Source organism: Aythya marila, assembly GCF_965140915.1.
Source record: "Aythya marila genome assembly, chromosome: 1".
Classification (NCBI taxonomy): domain Eukaryota; kingdom Metazoa; phylum Chordata; class Aves; order Anseriformes; family Anatidae; genus Aythya; species Aythya marila.
In genome coordinates this window covers 174505720-174531486 of record NC_139042.1, presented here as the reverse complement: position 1 = coordinate 174531486, position 25767 = coordinate 174505720, and the positions used below count along the sequence as shown (strand labels likewise).

General features: G+C 41.0%; 1 protein-coding gene across 2 annotated transcripts; it reads right to left on the bottom strand.

Moving 5' to 3' along the window:
* Window positions 1–1504: 1504 nt before the first annotated feature.
* On the bottom strand, window positions 1505–24023 carry SLC38A4 (solute carrier family 38 member 4). 2 transcript variants are annotated; one of them, XM_082773301.1, is made up of 16 exons: window positions 21306–21447; window positions 19582–19812; window positions 18919–19009; window positions 17672–17787; window positions 14605–14678; window positions 14381–14473; window positions 12667–12748; window positions 12483–12565; window positions 12329–12387; window positions 11654–11932; window positions 11456–11535; window positions 10289–10389; window positions 9205–9329; window positions 6702–6846; window positions 5971–6068; window positions 1505–4497 (listed from the first exon to the last, which is right to left on the bottom strand). In XM_082773301.1, the coding sequence occupies exons 2-16, from the start codon at window positions 19698–19700 to the stop codon at window positions 4396–4398; spliced, it is 1647 nt and encodes a 548-aa protein (XP_082629427.1). In that variant the 5' UTR covers window positions 19701–19812; window positions 21306–21447; the 3' UTR covers window positions 1505–4395. The 2 variants fall into 2 exon arrangements, with proteins under 2 accessions (XP_082629427.1, XP_082629426.1); XM_082773300.1 differs by lacking the exon at window positions 21306–21447 and adding an exon at window positions 23870–24023 and having other exon boundaries at window positions 1506–4497.
* Window positions 24024–25767: the final 1744 nt, after the last annotated feature.

Sequence of the window (25767 nt, the reverse complement as noted above, 5' to 3'; positions counted from 1 at the left end):
TTGCAGGTTTAGTGCTTCTGAGAGTAGTTAGCACTGTTTTACCTTTTTTTTTTTTTTTTTTTTTTTTTTTTTTTTTTTTAATGTCTGAAATGACAAACACCAACCCAGGAAGGTTGCTTAATCCAGCTGTGGAACAGGAGATTACTTGAGACACCTTCCAGCTTTATTTCTTTTATGAAAAGTCTTTTTCATCCAGGTTTAGAACAAGCTTGTAAAGCATTTGCAATAAGTGATGATTAAATTAACTAAAAGCAGCTTCTGTTCTCCAGATTTTTTTTTTTTTTTTTTTTTTTTCAGGATGTTACTGGACACCACCACGTACTGAGGACATGTTGAAGGGATCATCGGAGCAGCACTCAAGCCAAGCTCCATGGCAGGAATGCCAAGCTGCCACCCACGGCTCACCATGAACCGCTAGCCAAAGCACCCAGGCTGGGAGCTGCTACCCTCAATGGAAAAACGGGCAGGTTTCCACTTGGGTCTGCCTGGGCTGCACCACAATTTTGTTGCAAGAGCACATTTTCAGGAAAACTTCCATTGAAATTTTAAGCCAAACGAATGGAAAATTTCCATCTCTACCACTGACTATACCTCTTAGTGTGTAGTTGCTGACTAGGTCTAATGACTATTATGTCAGCCATTGAGAACTAACCAAGCATGCCAAGGTTTACTGAAAATTAACACCAGAGCCAGCTGCTTTGTGGCTTATCTAGTTCTGCTGACTTTCTTTCAGATAGATGTTGTTTAACATCATCTTTGATTACTTATGGACTAGAGAGGACTTTGCCCTCTAATGAGTGTCCCTTGTTCCGCTTCTTTCCAAATCCCAAACTGATATATTTATTGATAATTTCTGTGTGTTTTTTTTTTTTTTTCTTTCTTTCTATATCATTCCTGACATTCTTATCATGTCCATTGAGTGACACAGCTCTATGTCTGCTAGAATCCCTAATACATTTTTTATTTTTTCTCCTTGAAGGCATGTTTTTTTCCTTTTCTCTAACTCCCCTCATTCACTTGCCTTAAATTTATCATGTTTAATTACACAGATTCCTGATGCAAGAAATTTTCAGCTCACAAAATATGAAGACAGAGCAAAGGAGAATTAAAGGATGTGTAACCACAGGGAGAAGATCCAGGAGGGCTTCATGTCCCAGACCAGCAGCAGGGCAGACAGAGGTGGCAACATGGACTACAGGCTGATGGTGCAGGAGGGGAGGTGAGAAGATGCTGAGGGCCGCCCTTGGATGCAACATTGGTATCATTCATGCTGTGGCAATTTAACAAGTTTTTGGGTCTACAGTGCCCCCTGGCTAGTGTGCAGGCTGTGAGTGAGGGCTAGGGGGCACGGGGAATGTGGTTCTCATATGAGCTCATCGGTGCTAGTTAGACCCATATATTTTGGGCTACGATTATACACCAGACAACTATGTAACAGCAGGAAAACCTACAGCTGCAGTGCTAGGAAACATTAATACAGAGCGCTACCATCTGGTGTGCGCTCCCAGCAGCGGCTATACTTAGCTGCTGTGCTGCGTATCCTGGCTAATCCCCTGCTCTGAAGTGCGACACATTCAGTGTCGTGCAGATAACCTCACTTTTAATGCCAGCCATTCTCTGCCCAGTGATGTCTGTGCAGCTCCATGAATAGATACAAAACAGGGTACGTAACAGGGTTGCTATATGAAGGGGCTGCCATATCTGGTCTCTTGCTCATCTGCAGATTGGTGGATACACAATTTTCTCTCCTAAAACGGAACACAGGTTTAGTGATGCTCATGTTCAGGCTACCAGATTGTCTCTGCTTGATTTCCAAAATATTCCTTCTCTTGCTATCCTAAAACAGAAGGAAAAAGATCTGCAGTCCTTGAAAAAAATCATTTATTGTACATTAGTGGATGGTTTTGTAATAAAAGTCCTCATTGTCAACATGACAGAACAAAGAAGAAACTCCAGCATACACCATTCTCAGCAGTGCCAACAAGTTACTGTGCAACACCAGCCTTACTCCCACCATGAGCAGCAGCTGCATATTGCTGTGAGCAGCACATGTTAACTGCAATATCTGACATTTTGCAGACTTTCTACCATTAACTTGGACAGCAATAGCTTTGTGCCATGGAAAGGTAGTGACTTGTGCCATTGTCCCATACTCTTTCTGTTACTTTTCTTGAGGTCATATATATTTTAGGTGAGCTACATGAATTTCTCAGCTTCTACACGCAGCTGCAGACTACATGTACTGTACTTTTGCTCTGAAATGAAAATGCAGTTACAATTCAGTCCTTCCATACACATAACTCAGTAACTCCAAGAGGAAGAGAGGTGTGTGGGTGTATTGCTATAACTCTAGTCCACATTATATGTCTCCTCAGAAATAAAGCTACATTCCTGGTATTAGTCTGCTTAAAATAGAACAAAGTGTTATTGGAACCTTTTTTTTTTTTCTTTCAAAAATGCAAAACCAGACAGCATTCCCAAGGAAGCGTGCCCCAGTGTATTAAGGATACAGTACTCAAGTGAACATAAAAGAGTGCTCATAAAGACAGCAGTTGGCAGGGAACATATCTCTGGTACACTTTTCTAGTCAACTTGTATGTGTACCCACATTTAGGTACATGAACACATAGACACACAGAGTGGATTTTGTGTGAAACTGACAAGTGGGCAGAGACATTTTTTGTGTGCTCTTTGGCTTTCAGAGTTCACATGTGCATGCAACAGATTTCTAAGTTGGATAATGCAAACTCCAATAGCAGGAGCCTGGATTTGTGTAAGCATGTTAAACCCAGGTCGCACCTTCCCACTTGTTCCCTCTGCTATGGAGCTTGTGTCACCTCTCTGACTACTCTTCCTTGGAGAAAAATAGTATGAAGTGTACATGTAGAGTGGGTACCCCACAGCACAGACAAAATTGCAGTCTGGAGGGTACTGAGTGCTAATTAAACATCCTTATAACACAGAGCTTCACTTTTTTTTTCTCTCTTGCACAGCTGCATAGCATGATACACTTGAGATTATCAGTAATTTCTTTTCCTTCGCATGCTGTTGCTTAATTATGCATGCTGTTGGATGCTGGCATATCCATAGCCAAGCTGAGATACAGCAACAGAGTGAGTTACCCAAATTTGTGTTTTACAGTGGTAATACAGAACTTTGATGCACATATTAAAAATTCTCAGGAGGAGAACATCTTGCAATTTATTGTAACATAAGTAGTAAACATCTGAATTTGTTTTTACACAGGTAATGGCTGGGGTTTGCAACAGGTATATTTCAAACACAACTGAATAAAGATGAACCTTTTACAAACCCACCAATCTAGAATGTTTTCTTCAAAATGATTTTAAATGTGTGGCTATGAAAACAGTGATGTGTAAAAAAAAATCAAAAATCATGTACCATAGGGTAACATTTTTATAACTGGAGGAAAACAAAGGATTATATACATAAATACACATATTTATATATATAGCAAATTACAGTTTCCTGCACTGAATGTTTATCAAATAGACAAGTACTGAACAATACTGGATAGGGTGCTTTGCCACACCTTGTGGTCTCCTTAAATTCCTGTGAGAATGGAAGACAAGTTTTTATGGACGATTCAACTTGTTCAGTGATGCGATCTCACACAAGAATAAAAAAAAATATCAAAGAAAACCAAAAAATCCACTCCAGAAGTGCCTGACATTTCCAGCACAGGCGTCTTTCACAGCAAAACACAAATGCTCAGCTGTTCTTCAAGCACTTGCCCCAGCACAGGGGCTCCTGTGCAAGAGAACTTTATCATCATGTGCAGCCATCACATGCCGAGGGTGACAAATTTGGGCAACATATCTGATGCTCAGCTTTTTCCACGGTGCTTTGGCAAGCTGTGCCAAAGCTGTCACCTTTCAGATAGACTGATCAGTGGAGAGCAGTCACCTTTCTGATCCCCTACAGAAACGGTACCCTTTATCTTGGAGCTGGGCAGCTGCTCCTATGTGCTTTGGGTACAAAACAAGGCACCAGCTGGTTTTCTGGCTAATTGCCTTTTCAGTGCTCTAGGAACTGTGGTTATTAATGTAACGGGAGAGGTCAAAAAGAGCGGGACCAAACTACTGTTGAGGACTATATACACAGCTACTCTTATTTGGGTTTTGAAAATAGAAAGCATCCACACCACACATTTCATTTAACCTGGCCAGAAATGCTAAGCTCAGGTTCCTAATGCATAAATAAGTCCTTAGTGACAAGGATGACGCAGACTCCATTGGGTTCTAGTGACCTTACCAGAAACTGTCTTCAGAATATTGCAGTTACTAGCTAGGAATAACAGTTCCATTCAGGTGTCCTTTGGAGCACACAATAAAAACATTGAGGGTATAAAAAGCACTTGGTTGTCTCCACAGGTTAGTGGTGTCTGGAACTTGGGGGGTTGTAAATCCAGTCCATTACAATGAGAGTCATACTCACAATCATGAAGATTATGCCAACTATAAGAAAAATTAGAGCCTGTAATTGGAAAATAAAATTGTATTAGTGAAGAAAGTGACTGAGCAGATGATGGTTCACAGACATTGAAATCACATTTATATAACGCCCAGGGCCTGAATTTGGGTTTTTCTCTGGGGTTAAACATAAGTAATACCATACAGGGCTATGTGCATCAAGTTAATTATATGTAAAATTTCAGTCTAAAAAGGCTGGACTTTACAAGAGCAAATTTAAGGAATGAAAAAAAAAAACAAAACAACTCCCACAGTTTTGTTAATGTGAATAATAACACAAAATATAACTGATTAACTTTTTTTTTTTTTAATTTAAAAATTGACCAATTTTCAGTGAATGTTCATTGTTTCTGCTACCAAGAACAGCTTGAATTAATCTTTTTTGTCCTTATTAGACAAACAGGTAAGCCCATCTCTTTTCTCTGAAGGCATTTCTGTGTGTATTAAAATGATCCAGATGCTTACTTTTCCCCTTTGCCTCAGTGGGGCTTTAGCTTACCCTAATCTGTCCACACTTAACAATATTCTGCATCACAACACAAAGATGAATATTGTGTGTGGTCTTAGTGCAGGGTATGAAATTCTAGATGTGCCTAGCACAGAAACACAAAGAATGAACAAAACGGCATGAACAAATATTCAAAGTCTCTCTCTAATGATAGTTCCTCCAAAAGTTGTCTTCATTTTATGATAATAAATCTTTCCTTTATACTTTCATTATGTACCAATAGAAATTCTTCCATCCCAATTAATTTGCTTTTTGTGAATGTATATACAGATGTACATATGCACTGTTTACATGATGTGTATGCATATACATTTCACCAATATATTTTCTGATTAATTTTTCAAAGGACATGTCCTCAGTGATGTTGTTAAATGTGCAGATGACTATTCATGTGAGCATTAATGCAAAGATAAAAGGTACTGCTGCAGCAGTCCAGCGTGACAAAAACATATGCTGCGTATAAATAATAGACATTCATATGTATCTCCTGTAGGTACGTGAATCTATCCCAGTGGAGAACTGCCATCTCTCTATCACTGCATTATCTCTGCAGTACAACCTCCTTCTTAACCTTGACCTCAGATCTTCCTGTTAATCCACAGCTGACCTTCCAGCATCAACCAACAGCTCCTTATGCACTGTTTAGGTATTGTTTACACAAGTGCAGGTGTTAACTAGAGATTAGACTGGATTAACTAAATGCCTTTTTCTAGTGATAAAAGACACACTTTAAACTAGACCCTTACTGAAGTTTACTTATCACTAGCAGTGGAGCCCTAAACTCTTTGGTTCATGTACCCTGGCTCTCCCTGCTACTGTGAACAACACTGCCCGACCTGTTTTGTGTGATCCCTGGCAATTTATGATCAACTGCCAGATGTTGCAGGTCAAAGCTCTAGGATTTGTGTCCAGAGAAAAGCACACACACTCCTATCATCCTTCCTTTGCAATTGCTGCCAGCATCCTTACCCCAATCTTCTGGGGAGAGCTCAGGGACTCCTTCTTAACGAGCCGCAGGTAGAAGGCTGAGGGGAGGATGAAAATCAGCATGGTGGCAGAAGAAGCACCTGGAAGAGAAAGTGGAGCTGAGTACTGTGGTGTGATGCACAGCTGGCATGGTGCATCTGCAAGGTGCAACAGGACGTGGGGCATTTGTACAGAGCTCTCCTGTGGTCACCCATGACCCCCAGAGCTTCTATTCCAGGCTGCAAAAGAGGTTGCTCTCTGGTTAGGGAATAATTTCAGTGGGGTTAATGGGGTCTGATTTGGGACATTTTCTTTGGAGTCCTATGGTTCCCTTCTTCTGCTGAGGCCCGTCCTCAATGGTAGCATAGAGATGTCCAAGCACTTATTTGAGTACTCAAATAAGAGGCTGAAGAAGTAGGAAATCACTGCCTGTGATGTAGATGTCCACATGTGAGCTGGCCAAGTGGGGACAAACCAATTTTTATCAGTTTTTATACTGGGTTTATTGAATTCCTTGATCTTCATGCAAGTTAGCAACAAAGGTGGATATCATTCAGCTTTGCCTGTCAGCTGTTTGGGAATTCCTATGTCCCTTTTAACTAAAACAAAATCAAATATGCATTTTTTTTTTATTCCACTCTAAGACCTAAATGGAGATTGTCATTCAGTCCACAAATGCAAATACGTTGTGGAAAGGATAAGCACAGTAAACAAAATGTATTTATGAAACCTACCGATAAATCCAAAGATGTCTTTAATAGTTGGGACGAAAATCACCAGCAGGTTATTAAAAGCAAGAATTACTGCTGCAATCAGGAAATGTCTTATCCAGCTGAACGGCCTTTTGGGAAACAGCAATGCACTGATAGATGAACGGATCTGTAAGATGAAAACCATCAGGGAAAGCAGTTAACAGCAGTTAATTTATCTTTGCTGTTTTAATGACCTATGCTGGTTACTTTTGCTGTGAGAAATTCTGACCAAAGAAATGTGTTTTCAGTCTTTGACTCCCTTTATATAAATCTCACTTTGGTGTAGGTCTTTGAGAACTGGGTTCACAGTTTAGTGCAGAAACTCAAATATTTGCAGTGTAGAAGAAAGACAAGTAAATAGGGTGTAAAATCAGGGAGATGAAATCTGCTCAACTGAAAGATGCTGGTATCAGCAAAAGAAAACAACAAAACACACAGACACACACAAAACCAAACCAAACCAAAACAAACACACACACATATAAACACACACACACACAAAAAAAAAAAAAAAAAAAAAAGAAGCCCCCACTATGAATACTAATCATCAGGCAAAAAATACATGGATGAAATATGAGTTGCTGTCTTCCAGAACCTGATCCCTCTGAAAATCCCACGAGTTCTGCAATTTACTTTTGTGAGAGAAAGAGCAATCTTTTGTTTTACTTACATTAAGTATACAAATATACATATGAATATGTATATATGTAAAAGCATCTCTTGCAATGTCATTTGGAAATTATATATATAAAATTATATATATATGTATAAAAGCTGTTGCAGAGGATCCTTTTTGCTTCACTTTCTCACACAAGAAAGAGGTTTTTCTTCATGAGATGGAAAGTAGGAAAAAGGTCAGCTGCAAATCCCTTTGATGTCAAGAGATAGTCTTACTCTGGAGTACTGTGATAAGCTTAGAAGACTTGGAAGGTAGAAGTTGAAAAAAAGTGTGCTTACACTGGAAAAAACCCTCAAAACTAACTTCTTTTTAGTTATTTTAAAACAAAGCACTTTCTGTATGAGTTTGGCAACTCCGTAAGTGTATGGAGTTCTGTCAGACTTGGAGCCTGTCATTTGGAAACATGGAATGAATTTTGCACGTTATGTTTTTCAGGTTGGTGTGACAACATGTTATGGAGAAGAAGGCAGATTGCAAAACTTTTGTCTGGTTCCTCAGTTGGTATAAAACCGCATCACCCCACTGAAGAGTCACTGCCTGCATTCTTGTTCACTTGCTGTCAGCATCCTCTGCATTATTTCTGCTGTGATGTTATCCATAAAATGAAGCTATCAGACTGAAATTTTACAGTCAGTAATGTTTTTTTTTTTTACAGTGACTAATGGTACACAGACCTATATTTATTTATTTATTTTGATAGCAATACATTTTTTTTTTTGGGGAGGGGGGGGAGGGCATGGGAGGCTGCCTGTCCTGATGGGCCATACAAAGTTGTCTAATATACTAGTTTTAAAGAATATGACATTTTCTCTGGGCTTTGATATTTTATCTCTCTCTCTCTCTCTTTTTTTTTTTTTTTTTTTAATAGAACATTTAGTGCTGTGGTATGTAACTGCTAAGCCTTTGTACACTATTTGGATATAAAAATAATTATGCAGAGAGCTAAAAATGCAAAATACTGTATCTGACAGATAGAGGCTTTTGCAATGCTTAGCTTGTTTTCCCATGAATAGCGCTCAGCAAGCTAAGACAAATTTAAGCACTTAAGTCATTGGCTTAAACATGACATCTGGGGCAGAGCGTCAGAGCACTCTTAGCTAGATGTACTGATTGCTGCGGGTACTTTAGACCAGGACATATTTTGTTTTGCAGGCAAGCTTGAGTGGTGATCACTGCTGTTAAGTATTTGCCAGCGAGCCTGGAAGAAATACGTATGCAGAGCTTGTGTTTGCAGCCGGGACAGTGGATTATCTCTTAGCAGACAGAAACATCAGGCCATGATGAAGATCAACAGGAACCTGACAGCAGCGTGGTGCTGGGCTGGTGTCTGCCCCACCAAATGGGGTGCCAGTTCCCCAGAACTCACTGGCTAGCACTATTTTCTCCCCAGCAGCCGGGGGAAGGCACGGAGAGTCATGGTCTGAGCTGTGTGCACCCTTGTGAGTTTGGGTGCTGTGGTAGGTGCATATGTCTGTATTAGGAAATCTTATAGGTGGTTTGACTACATCCCCAGTCCTCAGTATGCACACTGCTGCTCTGTTAAATATAGCACAGGGAGAGCCAGGGCGGTCGTTGCTGATTTATTTGTGATTTATTTATAAAGACTGATTTATTTCAGTCTTTCAAAGTTTGCAACCCTAGCTGCTGAAGGTTCTTGCTCCGGGCAAGCTACGTGTGAGAAAACTGACCCTGCCAAATCAACACTCAGGCCTGCTTTTCTTTAATGTTAGTTAACCTATCCTAAGTACCCACAGTTAGTGTGTATGGGCTGTGCCCAATTTCAGCTCCAGGAGCTCTGTTACTCACAGGGAAAAGGACAAGGGGCACAGTCAGGGTGACAGCCACCAGAACTGCGAGGCGAACAGACAGAAGGAGGGTGTCGAAGGTGTACACCTTGGTGTACGTATGAAGCAGCTCATCTTCGACTTCTCCTACAAAAAGGAAACAGAGACGAGTTGAGTGCCTTAAGCAGTATCTGCACATGCAAAAGGGAAACCTTTATCCTGTAGCCCAACAAGATTAGCTCCGGCCCAGCTGCTGCCATCAGATCCATGTTACAGGCTGGGCACGAAAGAGGAATTTTCCCAGCATGACTGATGCAAGTCCATCATTCAGAGACGATGAGGGTAACACAGCTGTGAGGTGATGCTTTTGTACTCCAGCATCTCAAATGATTTTCTCAAAGTCATTAGGTTGGTGTGGAACCTGAGGCAAAAATAATTTCTCTGTTACGAAACAGAAAACAACCAAGTGAACTGGGAACAGATCCCTGGACCTCCACCCAAGTGTCCCAGCCCTCTCACCACAGCAGTGTGGTGCAGGTTGTGCTGTGTCATTCACTTCTGTGCCGTAACAGAGGAACTAACAAGGTAAAAAGAGGTGCTGTTTGCATAAACTGGTGTGCTAATATAGGGGCTACTCTATTTACTTACCGGTTAGTCCTGCTCATCCTTATTTTCTTTACACTAGAATGGTTTGCACCTGTTTTTCAGCACAGGTGAGGCTGAATTAGTGGTGTCAGAGCCATGGTGGGTAGCTCTTAATAGCGTCGTGTAAAGCTGTTGAACATTAGAGTATTTTTGATTTTGCCACTCCCGGACTTTGCAAGAGCCAGGTTTAAAGAAGCTTTCTGTCTGAGTTCACAAAATCAACTGCTCCCACTGCTAGGTAGCCCTGAGACTCAGGGTGGGTGAGGAGCTTGTGGCCTGACTGGATAAGTCTCACCAGTTATGCAGGAGGTTACAAACAGCACATTATTTCTGGATAATGCTTGTGCATGAATCCACGCCCACAGAAAACACATGAACACTTGAGCCTACATGTGGTAAATCCATCTCGCCAGATTCAAAATGGGAGGGAAAATTCTGGAGAGAACAGGGTTTTGACCTACCATAGAAGGTAAGATATCCAAAGAGACCAGCCAGAAGATACATGATAAGCATGCCGGTGATGGAGATGTTTGAGACATTCTGCATCCGCTTTCGGGAGCGACTGAAGTAGGAGAGAAAGGGTAACAGTGCTGTTCTTACAAAGCCTCTATTTGCACAAGTACTCTGAGGAGCAGTAAGTTCATAGCAACTATGAGTTATACAGATCTCCTGAAGCTTCACAGCTCTGTGCAGAACAGCATAAAAATTAAATTTTCAATAGAAAGTTTCAATAGAAACTTCACTTCTACTATTTACTTGGTGACAACATGTAGATGAGCCACATCATTATTTCTGTGTCAATCTCAAATGATGTATTTTAAACAAAAAATGGAGTGTCTACAATTACAGGGCTGGTAACAATATTGAGACAAGAACTTTTAGCCAGCTTTGTATGAACATGCCCTTATATTTACAGAGAACTGTTCTGTAGGTTCAAGAACCTCCTGCAGGTCAAATCCTTTCTTTAGAGATCCCTTGGTTAAAGGGATCCCTTCAGCTTATGGTGCCTGAGAGCAAATTCCACGTCATCAGAAAATGTTTACTTCTGAGGTTAAACATATTAAAATAAGAGGCAATGGGTCTTGGTCTCCTTGAGTTTTACAGCACAACCTCCTGTAAGGTAATTCTTGTTTCTTAGCCCTTCCCAACTGTCAGCTCTGTGCTAGTTTAAGCAAATGTATCTGATTTTTGATATATAATCATCAAAACAGGCCAGGTTAAGAGTCTATATAAGACACCCACACCAATGGCATCCCAGGAAACTTTAAAAGTAAGCAATAGCTGACCCAGGCACAGAACTGATTAAGATATTTTTAGAATCCAGAATTCTCTGTTTCAGCACTGTCTGTTGTGCAGTCAAATTCCCCAATATATCTCATGTCATTCAAAGGACTGTCCAGACTCCTTCTTTCCTAAGTAAATATCGATCAACATGTCTCTCTGAACAGCGGCTCTTTGTCACCGGTATCTGACTATTAGGTGAAAGCAAAGCCGATATCTGTTTACTATGGCACACAATAAATCATTATTGGGTGGGTGTCTACACACCAGCAATCAAGGCAGAACAGGTAGAAAGTGATCTCTGTTATGGGTAACTGGAAGGATGGGACAAAATTTAAGAACCTTACTCTTTCAGTTCACTGTATATTGGTAGCACCTCAGGGTGGCATACGAATGCAAATGCCAGGATGGGTATTGCATAGGCAGTCTGTAAAATAAAGCTCCCATTAGTAAGAACGGTCACTGCTGTATCTCTGACTTTTGGCAGGCAGCAGTTTAGCTGTGGTACGAATGGCAGAAGACAAATTCTACAGGATCTCTCTTACCCGTGAGTTGAAGACAAAGTATTTGGGCTGACACAAGTCATTACTGTCGCTGTGTGCTTCATATTCTACACCACTTCTGGGGAAGGTATCTCTTGGCTCCTCAAGGCCTGGCATGTGCCCAGCTGTGTTGTCCATCATGAAATTCACACCAGAGCTGAATGACTCATTTGGTAACATGACCAGGTGCATTGGCACTGTGTGATTGGTGGCTGTCCAGTTTTCAACCCCGTGCGCCATGATGGGGAGAGGACAAGGTATTTGGGATTTCTTGAAGATTACCTGCAAAAGAGTAGACAATGTCATCAGAAGAGTATTACCATAAGAGATTACATTTATACCCATGATAAGCCAACAAGAATAAAAATAGACACACAGAAGTGAGAGGAGAAAGAGAGGAGGCACGAAACAAACTGTTATCACTTCTGCTTCTCCTGCGAGTATTTATTGTTACTCTAGTTCTGTCACTGCCCTGCTTTATATTTCATCCTTTTAAGTGTTGCTTTTTAGGCTGATTTTTTAAATCTGGTTTTGTTCAGCACTAGGCTTGTTGATTAGATTCACTTGCAGGTGCTACTCTAACATCCACAATAAATTGTTATGGTAAGAGATTTAGCAGTGTTGCACAGTTTACAGGCTCTGTATTTGGTTAGAGACAAGTCCTGAACAGTAACCTACCACACTGACAAAGAAAACCATACAGGTCAGCGAAAAACCACTCGTATAACCAAGATAACCTGTGAAGCAAGAAAAAAATACACAGTTCAGCAGCATATAAATTCACAATCCTAACAGAAACAAGAAAAGAGGTTAAGTGGGATATTAACCTTACCTAAGGTTTTTAGAAGGGAGAGGGGAAGAATAACCCCAACTGTTACAAGTATAACGAGGTAGTTCCCATTTAGGTACCATTCTCTGAAGAGAGAGAATTAAAAACAAAACCAAAAACAATAATTACCATCGACAATGAAGTGAAAAATTTTCATCTAAGGGTCTGGTTGAACAAAGGTACTTACCCAGAATTCTCCTCGAGTTTCATAAATGCTCTGATCACTTCAGGAAGTTCATATTTAATAATAAAGAGGTAGCTTGACATTGCTGAAAAACAAGCAAACACCTTCAGGGAAAACAGTATAATTCCAACAAAATAATTTGTTTTAAAAAACATTGGTGCTATATGAAAAGCATACAGTTTCAATAAGTCAGTTTTTGCTAAAATGGAGAAATGAGTTTTTTCAAATAGTGAAAATAAAGAAAAGGTATGTTCTCTTGATATTGTTCTTTGATAAACAAGTCCTGAATGACATCTAGCATTTAGCCTTACAGTACAATAGCCATTACTCAACTAAAAACATACTCTAGTCACTGTTATGAAATTTACACTTTCGAAGTTTTCTTTTGCTTTTCTGCTCTGTTTTTCCAGTGGACATCATCCATCTACTTTTTTTTTGTAGTGACTTTGGTTGTCACTTCCTCAAAACCAATTTGTCTCTCTTGTGCCCTCTATTTCTAACTTCTTCCTTCCAGTACTCTACTCCATATATCTAAAAAGCTAGTTTTCAGTATTCATGGTGGAAGGGTCGACTTCTATATATCTCGTTGAAATCTACTTGCAGAAGGCATGATTTTTAAAGTTATCTTACACTGGCCACAGAGAGTTCTTTGGACACCTATGGATCAACCTGGACAGTAAGTTGAAAACCACTGGACTACAGGAACAGCTATTCCTCTCTCTCAGGGAAACATTCTTCCTTCAGTTCAACAACAATTAATATCCAGGCTTGGGGAAGAAAAGGAAGACCATGGAATAAGAGCTTTTATGAACACAATCAAAAAAATCCCAATCAAAAAGTGTTTCAATACAGAAGAGATATGAACCACCTCTATTTGGGTAGCAAATATGCTCCAAAACAACAGTAGAAATTTGTTACAAAAGATTTGCGAAACATTCCGAGTTCCATGACAGAGGCTAGAAAAAGATATATGTTTCATTGACTAATAATGCATCATTAGTCAATGATAATATTTATAGTGATAATCACAGAATCATCTAGGTTAGAAGAGACCTCCAAGATTACCAAGTCCAACCTCTAGTGCAATAATAATGCAGCTTCTGTCAACTACCTCTCCTGAAGAAATCAGGAAAAAATGTACAAACTCCCCTAAGCTTTCTAATACAGTGTATACAGTGTTCTCCAGTATCCTAAAAGGTTTCTCCCTGGGTAGTAAAAGGAAATAAGCTTTGGTGCTTGAACATGCAGGCTTATGCCTGCTACTTATGCCTGCAAGTAGATTGTCTCCATTCTGAGAGGACGGAGGTTGCTTGATAGATATTTCACAGGAATTATCCTTGTGGATGAATACTTTCAATGATCTTTCTCAACCACCCAACATCTTGGAGAGATCACAGTCTAGATGTGTTTTCAAGCAGAGAATTTAGTTGGCAAATGAATTACTGAAGAGCTTTTCTTCTCTGGAGAAGTCAGTACCATGGGCTTCTCCTTTTATGTGGGATTCATCTTTTCTGACTTGAGTAAGATGTCTTGTCTGAGCCATGGTCAATGAAGAGAAATGGCCAAGCCAAGCCATCCTTATGGAAAGGATAATGCATATTGTACCCTTCTCATCTCTGATGCTGTTTAGTCAGAGAGAGGAGAGAAAGTACTTGTGCTCTGTAGAAAAGCACTGGAGGGTAGAAAACCTTTTTTTCTAAATACTTCTTACCCTTACCTCCAATATTCTGCATTGTAACCGAAATGAAAACACCACACTTCCCAGGCCATCCAAATGCCTTTTCCCCCAGTTTTTCATATATTAATGAGCCTGAAAAAAATAATAAAAAATAAAAATAAACATGGGCCACTACATTGGGTACTCTTGATGAATTGCATTCCAAGGTAAAAAAACGTGCATGTAGTAGGGACTTTTGGTCAGTCACAACCTGATCTTCATACCTCCTTCTTTTGATGTCTTCAGTAAGAGGTGGATGGAGTAGAGTGACAGTATTGCTACACAGAGCAGCAGAATTCTGCAAGGCAAAGCAGAAATTGGAATCCCATTTAAGACATCAGAAACACTCAGTTAATTTGAATGTATGCTTGTTCTCAAATTTTTACGTCTTAGTAAGACTCAACTAAAATAAACAGATCTCTGTGCAAGAGTCAGGTCTTTGGTCTCTTACTAGCTCATTGACCTCTCCTTTAAATCTCTCTCCTAATGCAGATTTAAACAAACAAACAAACAAACAAACAAACAAAAACACAAGCAAACAATAAACCAACCAACCAACCAAAAAAAACCAGCAAATCCAGAACTGTGTGACAACTTCACTGCCAACTTATGCCTAGACTTCTGCCATTTTACCAAGTAATCATGAAGTTGTAGAGCTTAGCTTTAAATGTACACTTTGCAAATTTCATAAGAAATCTTCCATGGTGCTAAAAAGTGTCATGACACTGGAAAACCTGCTTTTGGAGAGTTTGCAGCATTCTCTTCCGGCCTAGTTTACTTAAAGGTACTGGTGCCTCCCTTCATCAATTCTGATTACGGACATATTCCTTCTACACAACATTGCACACTAAGTGATTTCAGCTATCATCCTCTCACAAAATACTGGCAAAAATTGTAGCTTTATATGACATTTTCAGGGCACAATAATGTGGGCAGCATATCTTATTACCACAACCATCTTGTTGTCAGCCTGTGCAAATGTTGGGCAGAAGGGGATGTGATGACATGACTGACATGACAGAGCTAGGAAATACTTACTCTACATATGTCCACTACTCCATGGCTGAACAGGAGGTTGTGCCTACACCTTCCATTCCACTGAATGCAAGGTTTGGTATAAATATGGGAGACACTGATAACTAAGTTTGTAAATGAGTTATAGTCTAAGAGGAGACATAGGTGTAGGGGTCAGGTGATGGTCTCCAGACCATGTTTCTTTCTCCAAGAGAGACAGTCAATGCTAGAGACTTCACGTGAGTGGGGTTGTCTCTCATGCTGTGGGTTCATGCTGTACAGAAAGGGGTGATCATGTCTGAGGCTGCAGTGTATCCTTCCAGGATGGCATCTTTCTCAATGGCACCCATGCAGCTGCTATGCAGAGACATGGTCTCTAAGTCCTGACACATGGGGTGTAGCTATAGTAAACTAAAGCCTACCTGGTGACACTTCCTGAATACTGCCAGGCAGCAGAGACATTCTGGTGTTTGGCCCATGCCAATGGAAACCTTCCCCATGGCAGAGGAGGATGTAATGGGAGCTGCTGGGGAGCTTCTGAGTTTCTAAAACTCAGCCCTCTTCTTGGCTTTACTGTGTAGAAAATCTTCCAGCATGAGAGTAGTTGGGCAATATGAGAACCATAAATGAACTGCTGCCAACATAGTCTAAATTAGAATTAATGTACGTCAGCTTCTATTTAGTAGATGGAATTTTTCTGTCCCACTGACACGAACGTCATGATCTGACAGAGGAACCTCTGTCAAGAGGATGCATGCCATGGGGGTAACAATATCCCTACAGAGTTCTACAATTTAAATAAAACTCCTTCCTCCACCAGAAGGGAGAATGTTCTCATGCAAAAAGTATGGAAGTAGAACAGAAAAGAAAATGAGCTGCAGGGTGGAGAAATCCTTTGTTTTTACTATATAAGACTCCATAGGGTTGCTGTAGCATTTCTGCAGGGTTGCCAGCAGAGCACTTCTTTAGCACTGCCAGCAGAGCTAATGTCATTAGGTTCACATCCGACTTTTTTTCAGTCACTCTTGTGAATGAACAGAGCCCAAAGAATAAAAATATTACAAAGGTAATTTTTTTTTTTTTTTCCTTCTCTCCCCAACAAAGCTTGATGTATCAGTTTTCTCTCCAGTGATAATTTATGGTATATTGGTTAGCACGAGTGCTCAGACAAAGTTGGGGGAAAAAATCCTACATTTTCCAGACTCTAATGCAGTCACTTGTAGAAGTATGTTCCATTTTGTATCTGTAAATCCTATATCTAAATTATTCAAGTGCAGGTGCTGGGAAGTACTTACCCAGGAGAGTGGCAGCATTTGCATCTACAATTAATTTTCAGTTATAGATTCTACTGGAAAAAAACAGGAGGTGTTTCTTAGCAACTGGCAGCAACGTGTAGCATTTCAAATGCTGTTGCTGTTCTAGTTAAACAACCTCCAGAAGAAAGAAGCCACACAGAGGTAGCCATACCACCTGATTTAGAGGCTTGTTAAGAGTTCAGTAATGTACAACAATGGCCTATTGTCATATGGTACTGTCATACTGCATTCCAGCCTAAAAGGGGGAATAAAATTAAGGGCCCGAGTTAAGATTAAAAATGATTATTAAAACAAAACTAAACCAAACCAAACCCACAAACCTTTTGTAGTCTCATTTGACAGGGTTAGCCATAGATTAAAGAACTTCACAAGAATATCTATTACTGTCTATCAAAACCCATTCTGTATAGACACTGCATGTCAGCCACATACCTCTGCAGTCATCTGTGCACACCAAGTACAAATAGATTGGGGGAGCGGCACCAAATCTGAAGAAATCTGTGCATGCCTTTGCATTCAAAGCCTACTGCCATTTCAGACTTGTATCAAATATTCTTCTCCCATTTCTACACAGTGATTGGATAGTTAGGATGATGTAAATATATACTTCATGTGTGATTTATTGCCTTTGTAGAATTCCCATAATGAACCAGCAAGATTGCTGTTGTTATTTTGGGACCAATATACTGTTCTGCCCCTCTATTTTTTTTTGGACTACACAGCATCAATGGACAGTTGTGTTCCTGAAACAAAACAGGGCTAAAGAAAAACAAAAACGGTTTGTCAGCAGTGGATGGCTCCTTGCAGGGCAGCTAAAATGTTTTCATTATAGAAGGTCTTACAAAACATTTCAGCTAACAAAACATGGCTCTTAAGCTTAACTTACCTCTCTAACCACCCCAAGAAAAATAACTCTACCTCACTGCTTATATTCTATTCACTTTTCTTTCTATGTACTTACACAAAAAGGATAATTCCTGTGTTGGCCATGGCATAGGACAGCCCTAAGATGCCACTGCCCATAATGGCATTGCTGAGGTTGAATGAAGACATGCCAAAGGAAGCTCTGCCCCGGTGCTGTAGGGAACAAAAAGAGACATTACAACTAACTTGCATTTTATTGAGCGCAGTGGGCTAATTGTCCTCACTGCTGTTTTTCCCTCTATTGATGTCTTGATCCTTAGAGGAGGAGCCTTGTGAAGACAACAGTCTGCTGAGGTGAGATAGCCACAGCTGTCTGACTGCTGGCCAGCCTCTATAGAAACACATGCTGCTATCTAATAGATTTCCCAGTTACTGTTTTGACAAGTTCAGATGATTAACTTAAAAAGCAATTCAGCCATTTCCTGAGTTTTTCTCCAACTAAGATGTATTACTTTCTCTATGGAGCTAAAAATGTGTCAGGGGGCAGGGTGGAGTGTGATGGAGGAAGGTCTGCGTGGCTCAGGTGGGGGGAAGGAGAGTGGAGAGGACAAAAAACAGGAGGCAGGAGATGGTGTGTGAGGGAGTCACACCCGCTGCCAAGTGGGAAGGGATGAAGGAATCTGGCTCTTAATTTTAACTTGCAGTTACAAAGAATATTCTTTTCTTTAACTGGATGGTTTTATTTGAACAATCCTAATAAAATATGTAACATGACCAGTAACATAATTCCTTTCTTTGTCATCAACTTCAGGATAACTTTGAATAATGTTGAGCACAGATAACCACAAACACACCCCAGAAACCTTTGCTGTCTTGCCATTTTCCTGTGGAGTTGCCTACAGAGATGGAGGAACACTGTGCCTGTTGTGTTCAGCACTGCGAAGCTGAACACGAGTGTCCCGTCTTTCAAGGAAGGCAGCTGGGTGTAGTTTCCCTTACATGGATGCTGGAAACAAGCAGTACAAAAGCTAGGGCCCACCTCTAACTAGAAATGGACAGCCCCCCCCATGCGGGACATCTTGCGTAGTACAATACAGTTGTCCTACTAAGTATGAGTGTGAGCTGAGGAATTTTTCTGATTGCTTGGGAAGGGAATACCCAGCTTTACTTGCAAGACAACAGAAAGAGATTGCTGCGCTAACTGTTAGAAAATGTGTTTACTCTTCCAAAGCCAAGATTATGCTGATCAAGCTCCAGAGTAACTTCGTTTACTGAAACTTTTGGAAAATGATTCAGGTCAATATGATTTAATTGTAATTACCCTTAAAAATGAATAAAACTTACATATTCTTCATTATAGTCTTCCAATTTCTTTTTACCCAGATATCCATTTGTAAGGAACTTCTGACTTTCTGCATCATCAGTAGCAAATGGACTGAACAAAAAGAAAAATACAAAAACGTTAGATAAGGCTTATGACACTTGTTCACTGTTATGACAATCATTGCTTTTGGTCATTGGATGAAACTTTCCTTTGGCATTGCAATGTATATTTAGAGGTCCTCCAGAAAAAACAAACACTTTTTTTTCTCTTGTTGCCCATGCCCTGGCCAGGGCTGCCCCTCTCCTTAATGGCTGCAGCACAGCGGGAATGTGCTCAGCTCACAGTGCATTGCGTGCATATCAATTTACACATTGATTTGTGTGGCTGGGGTGGTTGGGAGTTACCAAGTGAGTGCTCAGGGCTGCAAAGAGAGCCTGCAAAGGTCACTTCAGGCAGTGGCCGGCACAGGGCACCCTGGGCTGCCCCTGCTCTGCTGGGCACCGCATCTGTTGAGCGCAGAGCGGGGAGGCTTGGTGCAGTTGGAAAGTGCTAGCTAAACAATCACACTAATTTCAGCATATTACCTAGGAAACGTTTTGAGTCCCAGATGCCATTAGTGAAGCTCGTTTTTCAATCACTGCTTTTTAGCCTTAACAGAAGAGCCTTCCCATTTAAACGCTTACCTCCTAATTGCAGCCTTTTCTGAATCAACCAGCTCCGTGTAGTTGTCTTCGAGGCTTTCCCCGCTGTTGCTCTGATCGTCGAGCTCGATGTTGACTTTTTGCAGCTCCATGCGATCCATTAGAGTGGTCAGCGCTTTCCAGCACACACACTCGCTCCTTCAGGGTAAACAGCACTGCAGCGCCTGCCTGCTGGTTCTCCCTACCATGGGGGGGCTGCCAGAACACTCTGTTCTGCAAACAACACACAACAGGACTCATTACAGTTTTCCTCAAATTAGAAAAACGAGTGTGAAGCATTGGTTTTGTGTTTGTTCTCTGTAACAGCATTAGGAGAGGAGGCTGTTGCAGGCTGGGAAAATTCTGGGCAAGCATAATGTTCCTTTATGTGCCAGCACTTAGCCCCTCTGTCTCCCTTGAAATTGTGGAGAGGGCAGTGGCCAATAGATGCACAGTGGATGCCCAACATCTGGCAACATTACAGAAACAGAAGAAAATAGTTACTGGAATTGCTGTTTTTGCATTGCAAGTGATGGCTGTGCAGAAGCTGTCACTGTTAGAAATGAAGGGAGTATATCAGGGTTTCACTACCATTGCTTTAAAACATACATACACTTTAGGGAAACCCTTAGTGTTTTGAATCATTTGTTATAAGATGAATATTGTCAGTTTTAAATGTCTTGAGGATTTGTCCCCTTTGCTGGGTTCTGTCTGAGAAGGCGACTATGTCTGCATGATCTACTTTGATAATGAGGCGGTGCAGTTCTGTTATAGCAGTTTCTGTTCTTCAGAATATCTGTGTCTAATCCTTACCTGTCCCACATCTGGGAGATCTGTCTCACACATGGTTTTAAACAGGTATAAGATTCACGATCTTTACCTTTGTCATAAAAATTACAGCTTTTAAAATTCATATGAATAAATGCTCAGCTCTCTCTATGAATTGAGGGAAATTGTCCAAATCAAAGTTACAAAAAGGACTTCACCCCCAGGATTTCAGCTCTTTCTTGTTAGTCTCATCTTCTGAGACATTTACGTTCAATTGCTCATTCCCACATTCAGGAGGAAAACATTCTGCAAGAAACTTTGCAGTTTTACAATACTCTTCCCTTCCCCAAGATACTCCTTGAGGCACCTTGCATCTCCATTTCACAGCTGGGGAGACAATGGAACACAGCAGGGAGGGGAGCGAGCAGAGACCAGGTAGCATTGTAATTCCTGGCACAGCTGGGGCCAGCCCTGCAGCCTCCTAGCACTTCACCTTCTGCCTCACAGTCAGGCACACTGGCTGGATCCATTACCTTTTTCACAAATATCACATGCTAAGTACAGACCAAGGCTTCATAACAACATCAGAAAACATTGCAACTAATAATTTCCATGTCTGGCCCTTTGTAGCACTAAACTTGCAATTATTGAATAGCCTTTTTCCTGGTTTTGCATTTGTGCATGTGTAAGTCCTCTCTTGAGGACCAGACCTTCACTAGACTCTGCTGCTGATCACATGCTGTCCTTAAGAGCATCTACAAATGTATCTGTAGTGACAAAATGTTAGAATGCATGGGCTTAAAATGTAAACACAAACTTTAAATACCAGTCCTGGAGGCTAAAACCAACCATGGGCCAGAAATTTAAGTCAGCTTCCTTACTTCTCTCTAAAACCATCCACCCAGACCAGACAACCGAAAAGGAAAAGCAATATCAGAATGCATTAGGAGATTTCCTACCAGAGGACGCGGCTCTGTTTACTCCTTTCTGCTGCCACTCGGGGAGTGCGAGCGAGGGTGATGAGCGCCCGTGGCAGCAGGGCAGGCTCACGTTCCAGCGACCCGGGGATTCTGCCCAGTCGGGGTATGAATAACACCAGGAGACTAACAAAATTAAAAAAAAACTCCAGACCCTCCCAGCTGTGGCTTCATTCACTGAACTGTCTTCAAACGCAGACGCTGCCCTGTCCAGGGAACAGAGTCCTTCCAGCTCCTGAGGCTTATTTTTAATCTAATGTGTAAAAGTCAAGCAGGCACATCTGCCTGCTCTTAGCCCTGCTCTGATGAAATGCACGCTACCAAGTGCTCATTGGAGAAATGTCTTTTCCAGGAGTGGCAGTCCAAAATATACACATCTTCAAAGAGTTGGGAAACAGAAAAAATAAGCCAAAAAAGTTTCCAGGAGTTAAGTTACACAGAGGTTAGACTGAGCAAGAATTCTGTACAGCACAGCTAACACAGTTTGGAAAGGGGAGCAAAACTTGACCAGAAATATGCGTTACAGTGTAAGAATCATTTGGACATTGTCCTGTCAAACATTTACACAATGAGTAATCTGATTTACAGGCGTCATCACGAGAGGCTATGGAACTACTGCATAAAGCAGTGATTTTCAATATACATTTTTTTTTTTTTTTTTAAATTTGTGAATTCCTAAAAGTCTTCCAGTGAAGGTGCAAACACTTGGGTGGCAAAATTAAGACTATTGAGTACACAGCCACTTGCAGTTGTCACTTTTTAGAGAGCAGTTGGTAGAGCTCCAGGGGTCTGCACAGCTATGAGCTGAAAGCCATTGGCATAAATGTGGGCAGGATGAGACCCATCAAAAAAGACTCAGCACTAGGTTTGAATCCTGCTAATAACTTTGACATTAACTACAACCAAGAGTGTCTTTGATCTTCAGCAGGACTTGGCAGAGCCATCCCTTAGTCAGTGGAAATCCATTTCCTGATGCTCCCAGCATTGCAAAAGACCCACAAAACTGAAGGATTTGGGAGGATGTTGAGGTCTAACGTGCCAGTAACATGTGCCCCCCATGTACTTAGAAGGGGCAAGCAAAGCAAGGGGGGACCACTACCACGCCCCTGCATGACCACGCAGCCCTTGTGTTTCTGTTCTACCTGCGAGCCGTTATTTAGGAGCTGGGGGATATGCTAGCTGGCTAATGTTGAGAAGAAAATCCTGGCTGCAGCAGCCTGCTGCTCCCAGCCCAAGCTCCCTGTAAGGGCTGGTAGATGGGCATGTGCCAGTGCCAGGGCCAGGGCCAGCACAGCACGACATGGCTACCAAGGCCAGTCAGGCCTGTGCCCTGCCAGAACACAACTCCTCCCATGAGGTGATTTTCAGGTAAGCCAAAGGTCTGCTTTAGCTCCCCAGTGGTTTAATGCTTTCTGCTTCAGAATTGTGAATTTGGCACCTAAAACCCATTGCAGAAACCTAAACCCATCAAAATCTACCCAGCTTTGTCTCACTTCAGAATAATTTTGTAAGTTTGAAAGAAAGCAAAAATCTCTCCACTTCTTTTTCTTTCAGTTAAAATTGATAGTCTTTGGTTATATGCAAGAAAAATCTCTTAGCTCTACGGCATTCCTTAAACTTGGCTTTCAATATGGTGATGCATTTGCTGCTTCCTATGGCATTCTTCTAAACAGAAAAAAAATTCTGAAAGTATTGCATTAAAATGGAAATACTGGTTGCAAAAGATGTCAGCCTATTATTAGAGGAAAGTTATTCCTTCTTATACAACTATTTTTTCTGCTCAAATACAGGGTACAATTCTGCTTTGTTATTAAATAATGATTTTCATAAATGACTCAGAAAATTATGATTTTTTTTTTTTTTTTTGGCATCTGATAGCACAATGTTATTGATTTCCATCTGGTCTGCTGTTAGAACATTTAGAGAAGGGACAACCACTAGGCAAATCGTGCCAGGTCACAGATATGACTAACAGAATTTTTGTAGGTTTTGAAGTATCAAGATTTGTAAGCTCCACCATGGTATCTGATTTAGCAGACTTTGCCAGATTCTTCATCTTCATGACAGAGAGTTTGCAATGTTACTGTCTGCACAGCTATTTAAAAATGAAATAAGTGTTATCACTGTGAAATAAACAATTAAAATGCAAAGCCCATTTCCACAAATTCATTTATTTACTGGAATATTAGCCAAGTAAATCAAGAGCCTTGAAGTCAGCCAAAGGCTCCAAAGGAAAGTGGGCATTTATTTCTTAATTGTCTGGTCAATTTCAAACAACTCCTGCAACTTCTCTGGTTGCTTACATTTTGTTTGTCCATATATAAAAAAAAGAAAAATACAATGAAAAGACTAAATTTAATTCCTGAAGAAATTCCAAACATACTTGCCAACATAAACAACTATGTCAGTAAATCTTAAGGAGCCCATCCTTCAAATTACACTTAAATTTACATATTAATTGCATTTTTAATTCTCAGTTTTTGAAGATGTGGACAGTGTCTAAAATACATTGACTATGCATTGTAAAGGAAAAGTTTTAAGTTTACCTCTGAGTCAAGCTGGTTCCCTTGCTTGCTGGCTAAGCAGGTTCTGTCTTTTAGGATTTGCACCTGTAATGAAAAGTTTGCTCATGTGCAACCTAGAGCAGTTGGACAGTGATTTAAAGACAAATGGGAGTGTATCAGATGAGCCAATCAACATCTGCTACACCCCAACAACTCCCTTTGACAAATTTGCGTCAGCTCTTTTTAAAAAAAAGGGGAAAAAAAAAAAAAAAGAAGAAAGGTAAATCAGTTTATTGGAGCACACTGAGGGCAAACATCTCCCTTACCAGAGCTATTTGCTCTCAGAGCTTAGCACTATTACAAAATGCATCTCTGCAGAATGCTTCACCCAGGCTCGACCATGCTTTCACTTGATAATCTTGAGTTCTGAGCCACCCATGCACATTAAGTTTGCAGCAGCACAATACCAATATGCCTTGAAAACGGCGTTTGGGAGAAGTAGCTGAGGGCTCCCACATGGCTCTTATCTCTGCAACTGCAGAGACACCTCTTGAAACAGCAGTGGGGTGTGCGGCGGGGCTTAGTCGGAAGCTTTCAACCAGGCTGGCTGACCTATGACTTAGTTTCCCAGTTGAAATATTTACCATAAGAGCAATTGTGGAGGTGTGTGTCAAGTGACAAATACTATTCATTTAACTGCAATATAGGCCTGTGGAGAACTACTTCATTATCTGCAATGTGACTGCTATGCTACAGAATTTAAAACCTTTTATCCAATTATCTAATGACCATAATTAAGAAAAAAAAAAAGATATAAAACCAAAAGCCCACCTGCCTCTTTCCTTACCTCTCTTCCTCCCTCCCGTGTAGGCTTTGTGATTAAAACCCTGTAATTTTTAATTCCTATGAGTCCCTGTGGAGCCCTTCAGACTGTGTTAGCTCAGTTTGGGTGACAGCCCGCAGGGACCCAAGCACACGCTGCTGTAGGTAGCCGGGCAATTTTCCCTGCTGTGTTTTCCTCTGAGCTGGTGCTGACTCATCAGAGCTGCAGCCACCCCAGGGGCCATGTCTGTTCCCATGAGATGTTGTGGGGACCTTCTGGGTGTCCCATCCCAGGTGCCTCCATCCCAGGGGAAGCACGGAGCTCCTGCCGACTTGCTACAGCCACAGACTGTGGTGTGCCATTTCATGATCTCCCACTCCAACAAAATCTGACTTCCAATATAGCCCCAGACAAATAGTTTAACAAAAATAATCTTTGCCTCCTTCAGCTCTGCATTCCCATGAAAATGCAGTTGATAATGAGGACTGTTAGGCCAGAAGATGCCAAAAGCAGCACAAGGCAAATAGTAAGAAATGAAAGCTTTGCAGCCAGAGGTCCCGTCTTGTCTTAAACCTGTTAGAAAAATGGATAAAATTCTGGGGTTAGACTTGCTGAATGGACTTTGAATCTCAAAGCTGTCCGTATATTCCTTTGCATCAAATGGTCTAATAAAGGAAACAGACTCTCCCTCTAAAGCATATGGCACAGAAAAGGTGCCCTTAATAAATTAAAGAAGTTCACAGTTGCCTGAAGGAATCACGTTATGGCACCAAAATGCTGATACCTTTGTGTAGATGTGTTGTGTTGCGAGAGGGGCTGGGAGGGGAGCCCTGTTTGCTCTGCACACTGACAGAGCCATGGGTATGGGCGGTTTCCTCCCTGCGCTGTTGTTCATGCGGGTGTCTCATGTAACAACAGGGGAGAGAAAAACATTTCTTTAAACAAATGAAAATAGGATCGTAAACCATAAAACAAACAGCAGGGAGATTTGGGGACAGATGTACTAGCAAATCAGCAACAGCTGTGAAAATTACTTTGGATATGTTTTTTTGGAACCTGATTAAAAAAATAATAATCAAGATGAGAGTTCATTTCCTTTCCAAATACCACAGATATC

Excerpts from the sequence above, each read along its gene's own strand:
- SLC38A4 (XM_082773300.1), bottom strand. The coding sequence starts at position 19,700 with ATGGATCGCATGGAGCTGCAAAAAGTCAACATCGAGCTCGACGATCAG. Across the intron at positions 14,474-14,604 it reads GAAGACATCAAAAGAAGGAG|GCTCATTAATATATGAAAAA; the intron begins GTATGAAGATCA and ends TATTTTTTTCAG. Across the intron at positions 12,566-12,666 it reads AAACTCGAGGAGAATTCTGG|AGAATGGTACCTAAATGGGA; the intron begins GTAAGTACCTTT and ends CTCTCTCTTCAG.